The following is a 21,850-nucleotide window of genomic DNA, read 5'->3' on the forward strand; positions in this document are numbered from 1 at the left end:
TAAGAATTCAGTTTCAATTCCTAGCAGCTGTAACTGATGCAGAGGTTCCAGCCGTGCAGGGGCTGGAGGACGGCTAGAAGGAGAACCACAGGCTGAGAATCAGTCCTCATGTCTGGGTGCCCACCAGATGGCTTTCATTGGATGTAGTACAAGTTACACGATCCAGGAAGTAGAAAACCCACCATTGTTTCGTTTGTTTTCCTTAGTTTCAGTTTTTCCCCCCCTGATGAGAAGAGCCAGGCCAGCTTCAATACCCATTATGGGAGCAAATAACTTATTTGTACAACCTAAACGCTTGCTTAATTAAATGGAAAGCAAGGCAGTGATTTCTGACAGGGCTGAACTTAAGTTGTAAAACTCCACAGTGCAGCCAGAAGCAGCGACGGACAGTTGAACTGAAACCTGGGAACACGTCAGGGGCCCTGGACCACTGCTTCTCAGCCATTTTATTGTAAGTTATTCCCATTATCTCAGAGAGAAGTTTGAGACATGGTTAGAGAAAAGGATGGAGCTGATTACCCCCATTCTGAACATAGATCTTTGTTTTAAGATCTTGCTTTATATGATATTGCCAAGAAACTTGCTTTGACTGATATTTTCAAGTTTCAAAGCAAGGCATGATGTCTATAACAGCAGATAATGACAACTACCTTCTACATGTAATAATTTAATATGCTTTAATATACTTCTATTCCTGAGCGTTCTTGATCTTATTTACTCTTCACAACAACTCTGTGAAGTTGGTACTCTTATTAACATAATTTTACAGATAAGGAAACTGGTAGCCTCCTAACAGAATCGTTAAGTAACTAGCAGAAAGTCCACAGAAATTTTGTTGATTGAAAGCACAAGTCTAGAAAATATACATCTAAGTACTAACAATGGTTGTCTCTAGGCTCTGAAATTTGGGGTGATTATTGTTATTTTGTGTTATTTTTCTACTCTGAATATATAGTAAGTTCATAATAAAACAATAGTAAATATGAAAATAAATATGAACTTTAGATCATAGTACAAGAAGAAAATAAATACTAATATACTGAGTGCCCTATCTGTAGTAGTTTCTGTAAACATTCAGATATTTCAGCTGTTGCCACTGTCATCTTCAGTATGGTAAATTCTAGAATACTCTCAATTTCTCTCTCACCGTCTCTCTCTCTATATATAAAATATATATTATATACAATAAATAAAATATAAATTTAAATATAAATTAATTATAAATTTAAATATAGATTATATAAATTTATTTCTATTTGTTATACATAATTTATAGTATATATAGTATATATACTCTCACTATAGTATATATATAAAACAATATTGTGATAACTGACAATTTGAATATGGACTATGGAATTAGAAAATTGTATAGTATCAAAATGAAATTTTCCAATGTTCTTAACTGTTAAATTTCCTAAGTTTTATAAGAGAAAATGTCTCTCCCAGGAAATATACATTGAAGTATTTAGGTATGTATGTACATCTGCAACTTATTCTCAAGTGGTTCAAAAAAAAATTCATATATGGGGAATGAATTATAAAGCAATCAGAGAACAATAGAAACAAACAAATGGTGAATCTGGCTAAAGGTGAATCTAGTTTTTAATATTTCTGCAAGTTTAAAATTATATACAAACAAAAATTTACGATAAAAACAAACAAATAAATGGCTGACAACTTCTAACAACAGCAACAAAAATTCTCCTAAGCAACAGGGTCAAGTAGAATATTAAGGACATGATAATAATTTCTGAAATATTATAAAACTGAAAATACCACCTATTAAAAATGACGGGGGTATGAACAAATCAAGACTCAGAGGCAAAGATATAGATCTATGTGCTCTTATTTTAGAAATAAGAAATAAGTGAACTAAGCACTTGATTTAAAATCTTATGAAGAGTGTCAACATAAGAGAAAACAGAAAGAAAAGAATAAAGATGAACGATAGAAATAAGCTAGAAAATAGAAAATTGGTAGCAATAATAAATAAATTTAAATGCTCATTCTCTGAAAAGAGTATAAGATAGATTAAAACCCTTGTAAATATAATAAATAAAAGGTATTAATCAACAAACTTAAAAAGGAGACTGCTGATTTAACAACTGATATAAAGGATTTTAAAATATAAATTATTGGGCTTCCCTGGTGGCGCAGTGGTTGAGAGCCCGCCTGCCGATGCAGGGGACACGGGTTCGTGCCCCGGTCCGGGAAGATCCCACATGCCATGGAGTGGCTAGGCCCGTGAGCCATGGCCGCTGAGCCTGCACGTCCGGAGCCTGTGCTCCGCAACGGGAGAGGCCACAACAATGAGAGGCCCACATACCGCAAAAAAAAAAAAAAAAAATATATATATATATATATATATATATAAATTATTGCAATGCACAATTTATTATAATCAATTTGAAATGTTTAGTCAAATGGACAATATATTGGCAAAATTGGCAAAACAAGATACAAAAACATGAAAATAATGATGGAGAAGGAAATTGAGAAAGTTATTAAAGAAATACCTCATCCACCAAAAAAAGTATGACCTAAACAAATACACTGAATAATGTTTCTATGAATTCAACAAACAGATTTTCCCATACCATGTAGTCAGTTCCAAATCACAGAGAAACAAGACCTGATACTCAATTCATTCTAAGAGATAATTATCATCCTCATCCACAGATCTGTAAAACATACCACACACGTACACACACGCATAAACACATAGGCTTAGGACGGTAAACATGCACAAGTACCAATTCCAATACAACTGGTTTGAAAAAGTTAGAAGCAGACTCAGGCACATAGCAGATTTTCCAAAAATAGTTGTTGGATAAGTGAATAAATGAATACATGGGAATACATATAAATGAAGAAACTAATGCAGTCAATTAGCAGCATCTACTAAGGGCATGCAAGGTAGGAATGGCTTGTGCATATCATCTATCTGCTAACTTTTACCAGTCACTTCACCATGTCAGACCCAATGAACATAGGCAGAAAAATCATTTTTAACTGAACTTAGAGAATGCAGCTGTAACAAGAGCGCATGGTGACCAATAAAGGTAAATTCTAGGAATGTGAAAGATTATGGCAAATCGCAGAATCCCTTTTAAAAAAGAATTGCTTTTTTTTGGTGAGATTTAAAAGAAAAATTGAAGAAATGAAGACACAAAGGATTGGAGGGTGACAGAATACACTATCCCAAAATATGCCACTTTGGCATAAAGATTATTTTAAGTTACAGACACTTGAAAAACATCAGATGTGAGAAGGGCATTCTTATCTCTCCTTTTCCTCCTAAAACAGGAGATAAAAATTCCCATATGGAAGATGCCTTCCCAGTAACAGAAGAAAAACATTTTCCAACGGGGAATCAAAGCCAAGAGAATTCTTTACCAACAGACCCTGTTAAAATAATTTTTATGTTCCTTTAACCTCTCTTCATAATTTAGTTACTTTTCCACAGTTGCCTCTCTTTGTTCAACCCAGTATAAAAGATTGTAAGTTTCACCGTTTCTTTGGGTCTTTTGAGGGCTCCCATGTCATGTAACACTTAGATAAATTTGTATGCTTTTCTCTTGTTAGTCTGTCTTATATCAGTTTAATTCTCAGACCCTGCTAAAAAACCCTAAGAGTATAAAGGTAAAATTTTACCTCCCCTACAGGATGTTCCTGAAGGAAAAGACTGATGAATCTGACTACATGAAAATTTTAAATTCTGTTCAACAAAAGACATCATAAGAAATGTGAAAAGACAATGCAAACTGGGAGAAGATATTTTTCTTACTGAAAAACACTTATGAACTAATAAAAAGGTGGGCAAAAGATATGAGCAAGCAGTGGATAGCAGAGGAAATCTGAATGACCAACAGCACATATAAAAATATGTTCAACCTTACCAGTAATCAGAAAGATGAAAATTAAATCAATGAGATACCATTTTACATCCATCAAACTGGTGAGAATGAAATAATCCAGCACTGTCAAGTGCTGGTGATGATGTGGAAAAATTGGAGAAACATTCACATTTTGTTGATGATGTATTCATTGGTATAACCATTTTGAAGAATAAACCATCAACATCTAGCAACACTGAAGAGATACATATCTCACAAGCCAGGAATTTCACTTCTAGGGGTAAACTCTAGAAGTTCACTTGTGGAAGATGGAAGTGTGTTGCAACATTGTTTTTAATAGCAAAAAACAAACACACAAAAAATAAACCACACAAATATCCAACAACAGAATGAAAAAAGTGTGATATACTCATACAATGGGGCCATTTATAGCAGTTTTATCAACAGAAGTAATCTCAAAAATATAATGTTGAATGAAAAAACAAATTGCAGATAGATAAGTATAATAATTTATACAAAATATGCTATATATTTATAGCTACATACCTATGTTGCAAACATAAACAAAGATGAAACTCATAGGCACCAACTCAGGATGGAGTTGCCTCTGAGGAGGAGAAAATGAAATTAGGTTAGGGTAGAGGAACAGAGGTATACAGGTATATTTCTTAACAAAAATAGGAAGCATATACAGCAAAATATTAGGATTTGGTGGATCTGTGTAGCAAGGTGATATTCACAAATATTCATTATGCTGTGTACTTGAAATTACTAAAGTGTTTAATAAGCACCTCAATTTTAAAATACATAAAAATATATAAACTACTGTATAAAATACATAAACATCATTAACAGGTAATTCAGAAAGAAAGAAAATATCCAATAAAAATGGAGGTGATGGTAAATTCAACTTTAACTCACTAGTAAAAAAAATTAAAACATACACATACCATTTTGGCTTATCAACTGAGCATGAAATTTCAAAAATGTTAATAGCTAATATTAACAAGGGGGAAGGGTGGGCACACCCATTCACCGTTGATGAGGACTTAAGATGATATACATTTACTTAACATAGCAGTATATAAGAAAAGGTAAAAAAAAAATGTACATATATTTATAACTTTACCTCAGCAATTCCACTTTAAGAAATTTAAGCAAAGGAAGTGATCAGAAACAGGGACCAAGATTTATGCTTAAGTATGTTTATACCAGCGCTGTTAATAATAGTGATATCTTAGATACATGAGAGTTAATAAAAAACAATAGGGAATGAAGCCAATTATGGCACATCTATAGAATACAATGCACCACAGCTGTTTCAAACAATATTTTAAAAGAATATTTAATGCCACTGAAATATGTCATTAATATGTTGTTAAGACAGGTTATTAAAGAGTTTGTAAAGTATGTTAGCAGGTATTTTTTGAAAAACAAATATATAAACAGGAAAAATAATTTAGAGGTATCTATACAAAAATGTCAACAGTGCTTATCTCTGGATGGTGAAATTATGGATCTTTTTTGCCGTGTTTTTGATTTTATAATAGAGAAAGTTATTAAAAATAAAACATTCACCAGAATAAGCTTTGGTTGATTAAAGATTTAAATATAAAATCTAATTATGGAAGAACTTGCAGAAAATCGAAAAAAAAGGGTTATCACCTGTCTGGGGGAATTTTAACTTTATCAGCTTTGAGGCTATTTAAATGATTGCACTATAAAAATCAGCATTACAAAAGATATTTTTTTAAGAGGGAAAATATTTTTATCAAACATTACAAGGAATTAAGATCTATCAAAAATAGCTAATTCAAATTTGTAAGATAAATGTCAAGATTTCCAAAGATAAATAGGTAAAAGACAGGACCATTCCCATAAGGGAAATACAGTTAGTAGACAAACAGTGGGTAAATGTTAATGCTCACCAGAAATCAAAGCAACGTAAGTGAAAGCAGTCTGAAAATGACGATTTACATATCCTAAAAGAAACAAAACAAAACAAAAAGGTTGAATGCTAATATTCAATGATGGTGAAGTTGCCCAGAAATTGACTCATACATTCATTTATAGCAGTATTGTTCCCACCCTTCAACCAGAAATGTTACTGATACTGACCACAGTTCTCGGCCTTCCCCAATCCATAGAAATTGATTAGAAGCCAGACAAGAAATTCAGGCAAGTCTTTACTGGGGCTCCTGCTATAGCAGGAGGGAGCAAAAACAAGTAATAGGTTCCCTTGCTTGCTCCCTGAGGGGGTGGGGGGCAAGCTGGTTCCTTATATGGGGTGAGGGTAGGGGTGTATCCAGGGGTTGGACTGGAGGGATGGCTTAGATGTTTTGCCCAGGCTCTGGTGGTGTTGAGTGCAGGGGACATGTGTAGTACCCTGCTTTTGCTCCTGGCTCTTCAGAAGTGGCAGTTGGGTTGTCTGGTCTTTTTGTATCTTTTGTCCAGAATTTGCCCCAACTGGGCATGCACAGAGTTATTTTTAGTCCGTTATAGTTTCTTTGCATTCTGTTGCTCGAGGAGAGGTGTGTCCAGGTGCAAGCACTGCAGCACTTGCAGCAAAGGGTCCCGGGTCCCAGGTCCCAGCCTGTCTCATTATCATTAAGAACTTGTTCTTAAGAAATAATTTGGCAAAAGCAGAAAACTGCCTCCTCACTTTCCCAACTTCCAAGTGTTGAAACTCCCAGGGCTCAGCCCTTTGACACCTTCTCTTTAATATCCACATGCGTTGTTTGGAGGGTCTCACTTGTGTACAGAGGCCTCTCTCCTCCTGGGTCTCCAGGGAGAAAGCAAAACCAAGCAGGAATTTTCCTGAGGGGGAGGGGGGAGGTTGAAGGCAGTTCAAAGGCTCTGAACTCAGTTTGGGGGCAGTGGGCAGCAAAGACAGGAAGGGCCAGCAAAGAGAGCCAGAGAGACACCTAAAGCAAGCTTCATCGTAATATTATTTCCTTACCACGTTAATAACTAAAATTCCCAGGCTTTATCCACTTGCGAGTAAGGGTGAGGTCCCCAGGAATTCCCTCATTGCAATAGCCCTCAGCTCTCCTGCTTCCCACTAGATCTCAGCTGCCCTTGACCCCTACTTCCTAAGTCTGCAGGTATTATTTTTGTGAGGTAGCCCATTCATATTTTGGTTTCCTTGCTGAAGCCCATGTAGGGGAGCCAAAATTTGCCACCCCAAAAGGTCTCTTTGACAGGCAGATTATTTTGAGATGGAAATAATTAAAGCCCAAAAGACTCAGGAAGAAACTGTGACCTTCTCCCTAACTACCTAAAAGAATTTAGACAGAGGGCCTGTTTCCAGAACACAGCTATCACCAGAGATCTCTGCAAAGAATATGGGCTAAGTGTGGTAGGAAAAACACAGCAGGGCCTAGAGATCAGAGTCCACTCTGTGTCCCATTGTTTCTGTGTGGTCCAGCAAATGATTGTTTAACAAACATTTGCTTTTCCATCTTCACGTGAATTGCGTTCCTCTCCTTTTAAGTCCCAAACCACTACCCCCAACATCCTCTTGTGTCTTTAGCTGAAGATGGTATTTAAGGGGAGGGCTTTGACCATTTTGGCAAGTTACTCAGTTTTCCTGGGTCTCTCCCATGTTATTAAACTTTTGTTTACTTTTTCTCCTGTTTATCTGTCTCCTGTCGATTTAATTCTTAGACCAGTCAGAAGAACATAGAATGGTAGAGGAAAATTTCTTCCTCCCCGACACCTATAAACCACTTAATGTGGGCACTTTAGCACTCCCTCTATGCCTTCTAGGAGAGCCTTGACCAGCTAGGAGCTAGACCTTTCCCTCTGCTGGTGGCTGGCAGCTGCCTTGGGCCCCTGTGGCGACAAGGGGTGTCCTGCTCTTAGGTCAGGAAGCAAAACTGCTTGGGCCCCCAAGTCTCCTGAAATCTCTGTGTTCCACAAACACACTCACCCACTTGACATCCCAGCCTGGGGTCTCTCCTTCATGTGGGTTCTTTTATTGCTTAAGAATGTTTGGTTATTTACCATTCTTCATTCTCATGGCCTTGTGAGGTTGGAATCACAGGTTTCATTATCCCCATTGTAGAAGCGTCACAACAGTGTAGAACTTGACTCAAACTCAGATCTTCTACTCTACTGTCTCTCTCCATGGCACCAAGTATGGCCAAAAGTATGTATTGCTACACATATTGACAGCCTATCACTTTCTTTATTGTTTACACATTGCCTGTGAAAAATGGAAATGGGAAGTTACTTTTCTCTCAAGAGCTAAAACAAGCAGTTTTGCTCCAGAGATGATATGATAGCAGAAAGAAAGAATGCCCAGAGGCAAGGAGCCCTGTGTAAATCTGACTGTATTCTCCCAGCCCCAAAATCCCAATTACACACCGGTTGACCGCTGAGATCTGATCGTCGCTGTTTCCTGAGGCATCAAAATGATGGTTCTTTCTCCCAGGATTCCACCGCCCGCCCCCGCCCCCGCTCAGCCTGACAGTCAGATTAAGTGATCGGAGTGGAACTGTGGAGTGAAAAACAGCTCTCTCCAGGGTATCACTCCAGTTACCATACATTTAAAGGAAGCCTAGACACAGCAATATTTTTGTTCTCCTTTCCCTGAACTTTGCCTAGAGATAAAAGGTCCTTCCCCATCCTGGTTCACTCAGAGCAAAGCACTTACTCAAGTGCCTTCTTCCCTGCAAAACTCAGGCTGCTAAGGAAAGGGGAGGGTGCCTGTGGGCCTCACCTGAATAATCTGGCACTTTCTCAAGGTGGGAGAACTGAAATTGGGGCTGATGGCACTGGGCCTTTCCAGCTGGGCCCCAACAAGCGTTCTCCTGCCAGGTGTCATTTGAGCCAGGAGAACGAGACCGACTTTGGTTCAGAAGCAAAGGAAAGCTTTATCTTTCCGTCACAAAACGGAGAGGTGAGCAATCGCTCTGTAGAGTCAGCCCTCTCCCGGACAAGCCGTGGAGTGGACTGCTTTCTAGGGATCTCCTCAGCAGGGACGGGATGAAGCTACCCAGGGGCGGGCACTGGGCGCGCTGCTCACGTTCCCGGCGCAGCGTCTCTGCACACGGCCCGCCCCCACTGCCATCTTGAATTGCAGTGGCGCGTGCAGCGCTTCTGCGCACGCTCCGGAGCTGAGGTGCCGGGCATAGCCGTTTCACACCAAGAATTCTGGTCTGAAGGGCCGGGTACAAAGCCTGTGCGCGCGACCCCCTCTGAGCAAGTGCAACTAGACCAAGCATAAAGGAAAAGGAAAAAAAAAAAAGGTTAGACTTTATCACCCAGATTCTATTTCTATTTCCTGGGAATTGTTAATGGGCTTCGCTGGTGACAATGGGGTCAAATCCACACAGGTATCCTGACCCAGAGACCTCCAGGAATTCCTCCTCGCGTTTGAAAATATTCACCTCCTCCACCCGACCCAAAGGAAAAAATCTTCCCAAAGGCAGGTTTGCACTACCTGCCGTGGGCAGAGCTTTGCGGTCAGTTCTTTCCTGTGCCTGCCGCAGACTCTCTGGCCCTTGGTTGTGACCCCTGGGGTCTAAGGAGTCAGACGGGGATACACTCACCAGTGACTTCCCAGTCCTGACTCCCGAGAGTGACCTCTCCAGGCGGCGAGTCCTGTCCCTAGCACCCCTGGAAGGACCCCTCTGTGGGCCTTTCCGACTCTAGAGCCTGCTTTCTCTGGCCATTAACCTGAGAAAAGGAGCCACATTTTTCAATTTCAATTCAGGGTTAGCTGTTCTAAAACTGATGATGGGAAGTATTCAGAAAACAAATATGTTTTGGAGAGTGCTTTATTTTTTTAATACAAAGGAATGCATAACAACTTAGGGAGTCAATTTCAAAATCAAGACCAGGAAGCATAGACCCTATCTATACTATTTTTTCAAAAACACTATAAATCTGTTCTTTATTATAGTCAGTTAAATGGGTAGAGAAAGAGAAGGGAGGGAACATGTATGTGTAGGAGAAATAAAAAGCATGATGAAAGACTGTAATCAGTAAAAATAAGGATAGCAGGCACTGTGCTAAGCACCCTTCACGGATTATTCTCATTCTTCCCCCAAATCCTATGAAGTTAATAATAGTACTGTCCCTCTTTTAGAGTAGGGAAACTGAGGCCCAAAGATTTTAAATAATTTGCTTGCTAATGGGTCTAAAAACAGAGAAGCCAGCAAGGAAATACAAATTCTCTGCTATCATAAAGCCTCCACTCAAGAGACAAATATCAAGAGACAGTCTTTTCCTCCAAAAGAAACAGTTATATATAACCTGTTATCTTAAAATTCTACAGCTGAATAATTCCTTTATCATTTCTTAACAATAGGAATGACAAGGGAGATTTTGTGCTTCAATAGAAAACTATGCACTGCCCACACCCAGCACAGCCTTCCTAGGTTATCTGATTCTAGAGGCATTTTACAACTGTGTACATTGTAGATAACTAACACAAGTGCAAAATGCAGGTTCTGTGCTGTCCTGTAGAAGTTTGGTTGACTTCCCCGGAAGCTAAATGTGCTTCCACTTGCCCATTCATTTCAACATCCCTTTATCCATATAAATTTGTGGAGGTTTTATCTTCTCCTTTGAACTAGTTTTAACACCCTGAACAGCTTCCTCATTAATGAGTTACTTACCATATGTTCAGTTTTATATCTGAATGAGAGTCATGATTTTACCTTTTTTTAAAAAAAATTATGTCTTAACAGAATTATCAAAGCATGTCAGAGTATCTTGTTGTTGCATTCTGGAGGACCCTTATGCATGACCTAACCCAAATGGTTTCAAGAGTAACTGGATGACTATTGATGGTATATAAATTAGGTCTTTCGTAGCAGTCTCACCCTGACAATTTCCTATCAAGCACACTGTCCTGTCCATGCCAAAGCTTCCTGGGCAAAGGTTCCAGTCCCCTCATCTTGGCTGGTCTTTTTTACTGCTGATTGAGGAAAATTAATCTTTGTATAAATTATATAATTCAACCATAATGTCTCCATTACATCTGTCTTCTGCTATGTTTCATGGGCTGTTTCAAGCTATCGCCATTAAATAGCTGAGAAACGGCTTGAGAACATTTGTTTTTAAAATAATATAATAGGGGCTTCCCTGTTGCTACAGTGGTTAAGAATCTGCCTGCCAATGCAGGGGACACAGGGGTTCGATCCCTGGTCCAGGAAAATCCCACGTGCCATGGAGCAACTAATCCCGTGTGCCACAACTACTGAGCCTGTGCTCTAGAGCCCGTGCTCCGCAACAAGAGAAGCCACTGCAATGAGAAGCCCGCACACCGCAACAAAGAGTAGCCCCGCTTGCCACAACTAGAGAAAGCCTGCATGCAGCAATGAAGACCCGATGCAGCCAAAAATAAATAAATAAATTTATTAAATAAAATTAAAAAAAATAAAATAACAATAATAAACACACACTCTATGTCTTTATCTGCAGTGCAAGAGCACAATTCCAATTTTTTTTTTTTTTTTGTGGTACGCGGGCCTCTCACTGTTGTGGCCTCTCTCGTTGCGGAGCACAGGCTCCGGACGCGCAGGCTCAGCGGCCATGGCTCACAGGCCCAGCCGCTCCGCGGCATATGGGATCTTCCTGGACCGGGGCACGAACCCGTGTCCCCTGCATCAGCAGGTGGACTCTCAACCACTGCGCCACCAGGGAAGCCCACAAAATCATTTTTTTAAATCTTAGATACATGAAGAGCTCATAGCCAATTCCTACAACCTTGGCAAAACTACCTTTTGTTGTGTGTGCTTTGGAGTAAGACAAACATAATTTCAGATTTCATTCCACCACTTACTAGAGTGTGGATTTGGGCAACTCAGTAACCTCCCTAAGCCTCAGTTTTCCTCTCTGTATAAAGGGAATAATCATACATGCATCATTATAGGGTTGTTCCTGAGGTTTCAGTGAGATTTCATAGAGTCTGGTATCTTTGGGATTTGGCACCTGAACTGTTAACCCCTGACTTCTAGGCCTGCGTAGGAATTGATGACTAATCATGACAGTAAGATACCCTGTGGAAAAGTGATGAGTCACTGGCAGCACTTGAAGCATATCTCTGGGAACTGTTCCTGATTTCTTGTAGCCAAGGACTTCATTTGCTGAGCTCAGAAAGCTTTTGTGAAATGACTGTGTGACATGGAGCAAACACCAGCTGCTGTAGAGAGTCTTCGGCCACTTCGATCTAAGTGATGCCCCAGTCCTGCCTGATACTGGGAATAAGGACAGTGCCTCTGGCTATCCCATTGTCAGAAGCACTGGACCCAGAGAAAGAGAGCTGCCATGCTAATGGCTCACCTTCCCAAACTGTGCCCTTAGTTTACTGCAATCAGCCAATCCAGTTCATAGCTTGGTTGGTCTCCCTTAGGAGCCCAGCATGAGCACCCCTCATCAAGCCCAGCCAACACCCGAAGCAGCTGTAGGATGCTGGCACAGAGTCTACTATGCCCACCCTCTTTCCCACAGAGGAGAAAACCCTTGTCAAACTTGAAGGAGCCAGCAATGGTCTGTGTCTGTCTAGCTGTTCAAAACCAACTTAAATCTTTACTTCTTTTTGCTTCCAAGCATAATGCAAACAGAGGAAAAAGGTTTTCCATTCTACTGGAACTACTAAACTCATAAAATGCATTATTGGTTCCAGAGTATCCAGTCACAAAAAAGATAGCTGTGGTTTTGTTTGTTTGTTCTTTCATTGTTCCACAAACCGGCAGCTGTAATTCTGATGGGGAGAATAAAAGGGCTAGCACAGATCAGGAAACATAAAAATAAGTGTAAAAGGAGTTCTCATCTCTTTGCTCCCTAGCTCTTCACTTTAGACTCTGGGAATGAGAGAGTATCAGAGTTTACAGGGACCCAGAAGTCCTTAGATCCAATCTACATAGATTAGACATGTGGCCTCAGACAAGGAATCTCAGAGTCTCAGTTTTCTCACTTGTAAAATGGAGGAACTAATTTTTGTCTCATCTGTTACAAAAATCAAATGAGCTCTGATTGTGCCAAGCACATTCCATGTAATAACATTTCATCCTCCCACTTCCATTTTACAGATGAGAAAGCTGAGGCAAAGAGCGGCTACATTATTTACACAAGGTCACACAACTAGTCAGAGGCAGACCCCATGCAGAGGTTAATCTGAAAAGGTTAACCGATTCAGGCAGGATGATCTTGTGAATAAATACCTGCTTGAAATGCTTGAAACATTCTTTCAAATAATCTAAAACATCATCTGCAATCTTGTGTTCACCTTTCATTTGTTTACTTTTCTTAAAAAACAGATAAGGAAACAGGTAAGGAAAAGGTTAGACACCAGGCCAACCCCTTTTCAAATAAGGACATGTTCCAAGCCAGCTCAAAGAAGTGTCCCTACTTGTTTTTGTTGCCAAAAATGCGGCCTCTGTGCACCAGTGCTGAATCGAATCTCGGAGACAGAGTTTTGGGTAAAGTAGAAAAGAATAGCTTTATTGCTTTGGCAAGCAAAGGTGGACACAGCAGGCTCCTGCCCTTGAAAACTGTGTGTCCCCCACCCGGGAAGTTTTGGTGAGGAGTTTTATAGCAATAGTTCAAGTGCGAGGTTGCTGATAAATTAGGGTGTGTGTGTGAGGGGCCTGCACTCCTTTAATCTGGTCTCAGATAATCTCTTGATGAACTTCTCTGGTTCCTTTAATCTGGCCTCTCAGGTGGTCTTCTCTGGAATGAAGAATGCTACATCTTCCATTGGGGGAGGGGGTTAGTTCTATAAAGAGCTTAAAGATATTGTTATGTGTATCCCTTGAGGTGGAACCATGACCTGGCCCCAAGGCTGAACTATTGTTCCTTGACTGCTCCTCCCTTGTCTCTGCATCCCCTCCCTTTCCTGATTAGCAACTGTTGGAATCTGCCCTTTGCAACTCAGGGAAGGTCATGGAGGCTGGAGTCTGTTCCCTACAAACAAGGAATGGGGGACACAGAAAGGCTTTCATGTCCAGGAGCCCCACAGGGTCCTGCTCAGTTTCATTCCCACGTAGTACAAGAATGTCCACACAGATCGATCTGTGCCCCATAAAAGCTTGGTCATTTTCCTGGCGGCAGCCTGGCCCCAAGCAGGTGTAGGAGAGGGTAGTCATTTTCCAATGACGTGATCCTACAAACTTTATAAATTTCATCTTGGAAGTGGAATAAGAATGAAGAAAGAAAGCTCAGTGCAGGCCTGAGGAAAGCCAGGGATTGAGGGCATATGGTTTAGAAAACTGACCCTGGATTCAGGTGGCCTTGATTTCCTCTCCCTCAGCCTTTTACTGATAAAATATGGTTTTGTTCTAGTTCTTAACCTCTTAAATCTCAACTGTAAAATGAGGGAAATAATAGTACCAATCCAAAACGTACTGTTTCAATTACTCTTTCCTCGGAATTCTGCCAAGAGTCTACAATTCTCAGGTATCCCCAGCATCTGATGATGAAAGCAAGAAAATCTGATTTTGAATATAAAGCCCTGTGTCTCCCATCATGAGAGATTTTCACCTTGATCCCACGCCTTCTCCCTCCTCTTGCTCTCTTTATCTATGTAAAATATTTTTTCTTCTGATTAACTTTCTTAACGCCATTACACTAAAAGGAAAGGTTACGTTCAGGTCATTAAAATCCAGCCTCTTGAAATCTCTATTTCTTCAAGAAGCTCTTCAAGTTAAAAGGAAGCAAGTACAGGGCAATTTTTAAGGATCTAACTATAAGACCATTATTATTTTAGATTGAGGATTGCAGACAAGAGAAAGCACTGGGCCCTACCACTATGCACAATGCTGATAACTTGCTGGAGGCCTCAGGCTCCATGGGATCAGGCCATGGGAAATGAAGTGTCCTCCATCAACTGCTGGGCTTTCTGGGGTGTGGAAATGGCTAAAGATCCCACTAATGGATCTACTGATTCCCGTGTATTGATGGGATCACCTACATTATAATCACGTCCCAAAGGCCTGGGGGCCATTGCATCCCTCTACGGCAGAGCCTTCACACATTTTTAATGAAGCACTTTTGTCAGTTTGAAAAAAATTTTGAGTGCCCCTCCAAAATACATGGATATTTATCTGTTTATAAAGTATATAGCACTAATACATTACATAGTACTGTGTACAAGTAATACAGTATAAATATAAGCATTATATATACACAAAATTTTCAAAGGTGATATCTTAGTTGGTTTGGGAGGCTATAATAGAATACCCATAGACTGGGTGGCTTATAAACAATAGAAATTTATTTCTCACAGTTCTGGAGGCTGGGTAGTCCAAGATCAATGCACCAGCAGATTTGGTGTCTGATGAAGGCCTCACAGATGGCTGTATTCTCCTTGTAACGTCACATGGAGGAAGGGGCAAGGGAACTGTCCGGGGTTCATTTCATAAGGACACTGATCCCATTCATGAGGCCTCTGCCATCATGATCTCATCACCTACCAAATGCCCTATCCATTTACCATCACCCTGGGGGCTAGGTTTCATATACTAATTTGTGGGGGACACAAACATTCAGCCTAGAGCAGGTGATACAAGAAAAATCAGAAAGATCTATTATTTTCTTCTTGTGCCCCAACAGATGTCTCAAACCCCACTCTGAGGAAATGGTTCTCAAACTTTGGGTGACCAAGAATAATCTGAAGAGTTTGTTTAAAATTAAGGTTGTCCAGGCTCCAGCTCTGGAAGTTCTCATTCACTTGTTCATGGGAAGAGCCTATAATTCTTTTCCTGAGCTCTCAGGCTGACTCTGATTCCAACCCTCAATCAGATTTTGGAACCACTGATCCAGACCCTTCTGTTTTCCTCCCCTTTTAATTTTCCACTAAATTTTAATCCTGTGATTGTGCTGTTATCTACCTCCTGGACCCCCTACATGAATTAAAAACAATAAAAATGGTAAGAATAGCTGCCATTTATTATTTCCTGCTTGGCAGGATTGCTAAGGGCTTACCTCTTTACATTATCTCCTTTAATCTGATCAGGTAGATATACTTAGTCCCACTACACAGATGGAAAAATCTAAAGCTCAGAACACTAATGTCTTGCCCTAGGTCACCCAGTTAGGAAGTGATAAGCCAGGGACCTTAACTTAGATCTGTCTGATTCCAAAGCCTGGACTCTTGACCACTAAGCATACTGCCTCAAAATAAGTCACTGTAATTTACTGAACCTCTACTATGAACCAGGCACTTGGCTGGGCACTTCACATATAAATCCATAATACTAATGACATACCTGTGTTTGTAGAAGTGTGAATCTCAGTCCGCAAATTCTGATGTGGAAGAAATACCTTTATTTTCTGTAACCCACCTGAGTTATGACTCCAAACTCCTATTATTTAGGCCCTCCTAGATTCTTTCTTCCCCCCCCCCCACCCACAGTTCTGGATCTGACACAATACCCAGAAATGGGGTTAGGGGTAAGCACCTGATCATCTGACATCAGACCACATAGGTGACCACTAAGGGGCCACTCCTCCCCATCTTCATGACCTGTTGGCACCAGAGGCTTACTGCTACTCACACCCCATGGCAGGCACAGGGACATCTTTTGTCCCCCTGCTGACACACAGCCATTTTTTCTTTGGGTTCTTACCACTTTCTGGAAGCAAGGGACTGTCCCCTCTGCCCTCATAGACAAATCTCCCTCTCTCCCCACCCACTTACAAAGCCCAAGAGACTCTCTTTCTAGTGATGGGATGGTAGGGGTACTCTTTCTCCCTTCACATCCCTTTGAAACATTTTTAGCCTTTTGCTTGCCATTGTTGGTTAGAATTCACTTACTCTAGGCCCTAAGTTTCAGGAAGACAAAAGGTTTATAGTCTTCTCTCTACTTTACTCTTCTTAAGTGGAAGGGAGAGGGTGAGGGAAGAGGTTGGGAGAAATATATTGTTGATACCTCAAAGTATTATCTCCCGCCCATGTTCTCTTATTTTACAGGTGAGGAGATGGAACTCATTAAGGTTAAATAACATTTTGCCAGCTAGTTGATAATAGACCCAGGATCCCAGAGGCACTTGGATTCAGTGGTTTCTTGGTGAGTTAATCTGTAGAGTGAGGCCGGGGGTGGAGTTGGTACCTGGCAGTACCCAAAGGATAAGAGATGAGGTAGACCCAGGGGAGAGGAGCCAGGTAGATAGTCAGCTGATTTTAGGTTCCAACTTTCTGGGAAATAAGAAGTAAAGTGGAACCTTCAGATCCTGCTTAACTATGCAGGTAGGATGGAGCCAGCCAAGAAGCCAGCACAGAAACCTCTGCTCAGAAATCATGCATTTGACTAGATGGTCTCCAAGGTATAGTCCTCTGGAAGCTGGTGCAGCCACAAGACACTACAGAGTTAAGCTTTGGCCTAGGATCAGTCTGTCCAAACTGCCAGTGGTTTCAGAAGGTCCTATCAGTTCGTTTCATCCGGGCAATGATCACCAAGTTATCTAACTGCCTACCCAACATTTCCACTTGGGTGTCTAAGAGGCATCTCAGACTCCACCTGGGCAAAACTGAATTTTTGATTTTCCATCACCAAACCTGCTCCACTCACATCCTTTCCTATCTCAGCTGCTAGCAACACCATTGTCCCATTTGCTCAAGCCAAAGTCCTTGAAGTCATCTTCAACTCCTCTCTTTCTCTGCATCCCAGTAGTCAGGAAATCCTGTTGTATCTACCTTCAAAATATATCCACCACCCATCCATCAGTCCCCAATTCCACTGTTACTGTGCTGAACCAAGGCACCATCACCTCTTGCTGGATCACTGTAATAGCCTCTTAGCAGATCTACCCACTTGCACCCTTGTTTGCTAATAATTTGCTCCTAGTCTTGCAAACTAAAATGATCTTTTACAAATATTATACAAATCATATCACTCTTCTGCTCAGAATGGTTCCCCGTGTCTCATACTATAAAAGCCAAAGTCCTTTTAATAATGTCTCCCTAATCACTGGCCTCCTTGCTGTTCCTGGAACATTCCAGGCATGCTCCTACCTCAGGGCCTTTGCACTGGCTGTTCTGGCTACCTGATGCTCTCCTCAACATGTCCACAGGGGCAACTCCCTCAAACCCTTGCTCAAAGTTCAGGTTCCCAACAAGGCTCACCTTGACCATTCTATTTAAAATCACTACCTTCCCCAACCCCCTTAACTCAGCCATACTTTTCCTTTTTCCATAGCTCTGATTACATTCTACCAATCTACATAAATCTCTTATTTATTATGTCTATTGCCTGTTATCTGACTCCTCCCATCTCCTGTGGTACATAAGCTCCACAAGGACTGGAATCTTCGTCTGTTCTCTTCACTTGCATATCTCAAGTACCTAGAGCAGTGCCTGGAATATAATAGATATTTTTTAAGTTTGAAAAATGAATAAAGTTTAAATAAAACTAGAAACCCAAGGAATATTACAAGAGCCACACCTGAATTTCCCCTGTCTGGTTTTGCCAAGTGGCCTTACTTCTCAGTCCTCTACCCAGTTAGAGCATCCATTAACACAGAGGAGGAAAGAGTGTGTTTACTCTAGGGCCATCTTTCAATGGGGCCCCCAGCAAAGGCATCCAGTTCTGCATCTTTGCTCCTCCATCAGAGGTTTTTTGCCCCTTTCAGCTATAGAAATGTTGCCCATCACTCTTTGACCACAGGCACCATCAATTTTGCTAAACTCAATAGAAAACAGACCACCTGGGGGCTCTCCACATAGCAGAGTCCTTTCCTTTCTCTTGGGGTTTAGCCTGCAATTTGAAATACCACTGCCAGGAGCCTGCATCCCCTTTGCATACTGCCAGAGAGAGACTTAGGCAACCATGTGGAAGTCACCTACTCCTGACCTTTGACAGAACTTCCAAACACAACACATTAACTTTAAATTGATTAATTTAGAACTGTGACCTTGGCCCAAGAAGGTAAGAGTACATGACAAGATATTTTATTTTCAAAATGTATCAGGATAAAAAATACTTTTGTAAATCAACCTTTTTTTTGTATGAGATAGAGTTAGATTTGGGTTCAGTGTAGGAAGGAAAGTGTCTGAACACTAGAAAACATGTTTAAAAGGTTAATTATTAATGGGCAGTCTTCTCTAACAAAGTATCAATAGGCAATCTGCTCTCTTTAGCTTCAGAAATTAGCAAGAAGACCTCGGTCCGGGTGAGACAGGAGAAATGGAAAATTCCCTGTGTGTCTCTATTTTCTTGGTTTTGTGCATCTTTATCCAATCAAGTGCCCATGGACAAAGCCTGGGACTAGGTAAGAGCCTGCCTTTTCTCCGGAAATGGGCATGGATTTTCTTTTTTAAATGTACGTCACAATGAATCAAAGTGTTCTTGGCTGTGTGGAACATAACTTGCTTCACAGCATACGAGGTGTTCTGTTAGTGGCATCGAAGGTCACAAGGATGTGTAGCTGTTTGTAGGCAGGACTGAAAGTTTAGGAAGCCACTCTGGGAGTAGAAGTCTTCTCAAAGCGCTTGCAACTAGCAATGAAGTCTCTCGCATATCCTATTAAGAAATAGTCAGGATAAGACTTCTTTGGTGGCAAATAATCTGAAAGAGTTTCAGATCTTCCTGAGAGTTAATTTGGCATCTAATTTGCAGTTGAGGAGAACAGCTTGCAATGAAATGCTTCATCTTGCTGATGGTTGTCTAATTGCTGGCTCTCTCAGAAGAGAGGAATTTGTAGAATCCTCTTTCCAGTCAGGTTGAAAACAGAGCTATCATTGCACATTTTCTAGACTTCACTTTTTCTGCCAAAGTTTTACTCTGAGACTGAGGAATTCAACAGCAGTCACACCTGTTTGGTCTGTAAATTCACACACTAGGTTGATGCCCAAAGAGATCCAAATGCTTGATCAGGTAGGTGGATTCCAGGTTCCTGGCTAAGCAGTGCATTGGATCAATAAATGATGGATATGAAGTGAACTGAACACTTTGGGCAAATGAGACTGGCCTTTGGGACTTTGTTTTTGTGCTGGTTACTGGTCAGGACCTAGAAACTCTAAGGTAGAGGCTTAGATTTTTCTTTCCTCAAAGACTGCTTGGAGGGAGCTCCAAAAAGAATTAGGAACTTACTACCCAAAGATTGCCTGAAAATTCCAGAACATTTTTTTTCTCCTTTAAGAAAAAAGGCTGTTCTTTATGTTTAATTATTATTTTGTATACGAGGTCAGTTAATAACTTATTAGCAGTATTAATTATTACCATTCACTGAGCAATTTGTGTGTCAACCACAAGGTTAATTATTTTGCATACATCATCTCACTTATCAAGCTGAGTCTAAAAATGATAATAATAATTTAGAGCCATCCGGGCAGAATTGCTGATGATTTTTATTCCGTGTTCACAGGGATATTGGTGAAGGGCCTTTCCTGCCCTTTGGCCCAGAATGTTGTTTTTGTTAATTTTGTATATATGTATAACATATATCTAAATGAGTGCCTATATCGTAAGTGCTCAATGAATTTTCACAATCTGAGCCAGCATCCCAGAAACCTCCCTTGCACACCTCTTGAGCCTTAACATAGATTATTTAGCTTTGGGGGGAAGCTTTTCGATAATGGACACATACAGTATATGCTCTTTTGCTTCTGGCTTCTTTCACTAAACGTTATGTTGGTGAGATTCAACCATGCATTTGCATGAGGTGTGACTCATCATTCTGTTCACTGTAGCATTCCATCGTATGAATATACCACCCTTGGTTTATCCATTCTGCTACTGATTGGCCCAGTCGATGTTTCAGTAGAGACTTGGGGGTTGGAAGCCATTAGAGCCTAGGTGAAGGATAAAAGGCAGGATGGGTTGCTGAGTATCATCCACATTTCCCTCAACAAATCCTGTGCTGGTCAGCTACTGCTTTCCCAGGGTCCTGGTTTGTCCAAAAGCTGAGGGAAGTGGCCACTATTAGCAGGAAGGTTCTTCAAGGGAAAGGATCAGAGCCAGGAGGCCTCTTGTTCCTTTGAGAGCAGAATGTCTTGGCAGAATTTCTTCTGCAGGGACTGAGCCAGATCTGTGTGCATGAGGCTGGTGGGACATCCGCCTGGGGCATTGCAAGGAGGCAAGCATCCCACAGTAGAGCCCTAAAAGGTTGAGTATCTATACCTTGCAGGATAGTTTTCCAAACTGCCCCCCAGGGGAGATTTTGGTTGCCACAACTGGGGAGAGAGTGCTGTTGGCATATAGGGGGTAGAAGCCAGGGACGCTGCTAAACATCCTACAATGGACAGAACAGCCCCACAGCAGTGAATTATTCAGGACGCAGTGTCTATAGTGCCAAGGTGGAGAACACTTGGTCTGTACCAAGCTTCAACTCTCACTAGTCAGGGGCCAGGAGGAACTCTCATAGGACCCTTCCTCCTTAACCCCAATCCTCCCAGCTTACCTTTTATTATTATTAATGACATTGCTAATGGACCGACTAATATATTGTGCACCCTGTATATGCCAGACACTGTGCAAACATTTTATCCCACCCTCACCTTGTGGTTGAGTCAGCCAGCAGAAAATTGACTTGCTGGGGGTCCCATGATTGCTCAGGGCAGAGCCACGAGAGGCACCTAGAGGTTGATCTGTCTGCCTAAGGCTACAGGTTTCTGGCCGTTGTGCTCACACCCAGTGGTTTAACAGCCAGAGATCCCTAGAAATACATTCTGCTGGGTTCCTCTCACAGGAGAGGACTATTTGAATAATTCCTGCCTACCAGCACCAAGGGAAACAAGATATGGTGAGCCTCCTGAAGATCCCAGGACACAGAGCTACCATCGTTCTCATCCCCAGACCTCCCTGCCTGAGGCCCAGTCCACCCCACTGGTGTGGCCAGGAGGATCAATACTGCTTAAATGGTAGCTGCTACTCCTAGACCCTGGCAGCCCCACCTTCCAGCCGTATCCATGACCACTGCCTAAGGTGCCTGCCCCCTCCCTGCAATTCCAGCCACAGAGTCCACATCCTAGAAGCAACTGAAGCCCAGCCGTCAGTCACTTATTCATTTAACAAGTAAGTGTGCATAGGCATCTGCCA

General features: G+C 41.2%; 1 protein-coding gene across 2 annotated transcripts in view; it reads left to right on the top strand.

Moving 5' to 3' along the window:
• Positions 1-273: 273 nt before the first annotated feature.
• The window catches only part of LIPC (lipase C, hepatic type), a 173,741-nt gene continuing 152,164 nt past the window's right edge, over positions 274-21,850 (top strand). Inside the window, exons 1-3 of one of the 2 annotated variants that reach the window (XM_029236866.1) lie at positions 274-451; positions 16,786-16,882; positions 18,952-19,082. In XM_029236866.1, coding sequence (XP_029092699.1) covers positions 18,998-19,082 — 85 coding nt within the window. In that variant the 5' untranslated portion in view covers positions 274-451; positions 16,786-16,882; positions 18,952-18,997. The remainder of the gene's footprint in view (positions 452-16,785; positions 16,883-18,951; positions 19,083-21,850) is intronic. The other variant, XM_029236867.1, reaches the window with a different exon arrangement.

This window comes from Monodon monoceros, unplaced genomic scaffold, assembly GCF_005190385.1.
Source record: "Monodon monoceros isolate NGI ecotype Baffin Bay Population unplaced genomic scaffold, NGI_Narwhal_1 Super_Scaffold_21, whole genome shotgun sequence".
Lineage (NCBI taxonomy): Eukaryota > Metazoa > Chordata > Mammalia > Artiodactyla > Monodontidae > Monodon > Monodon monoceros.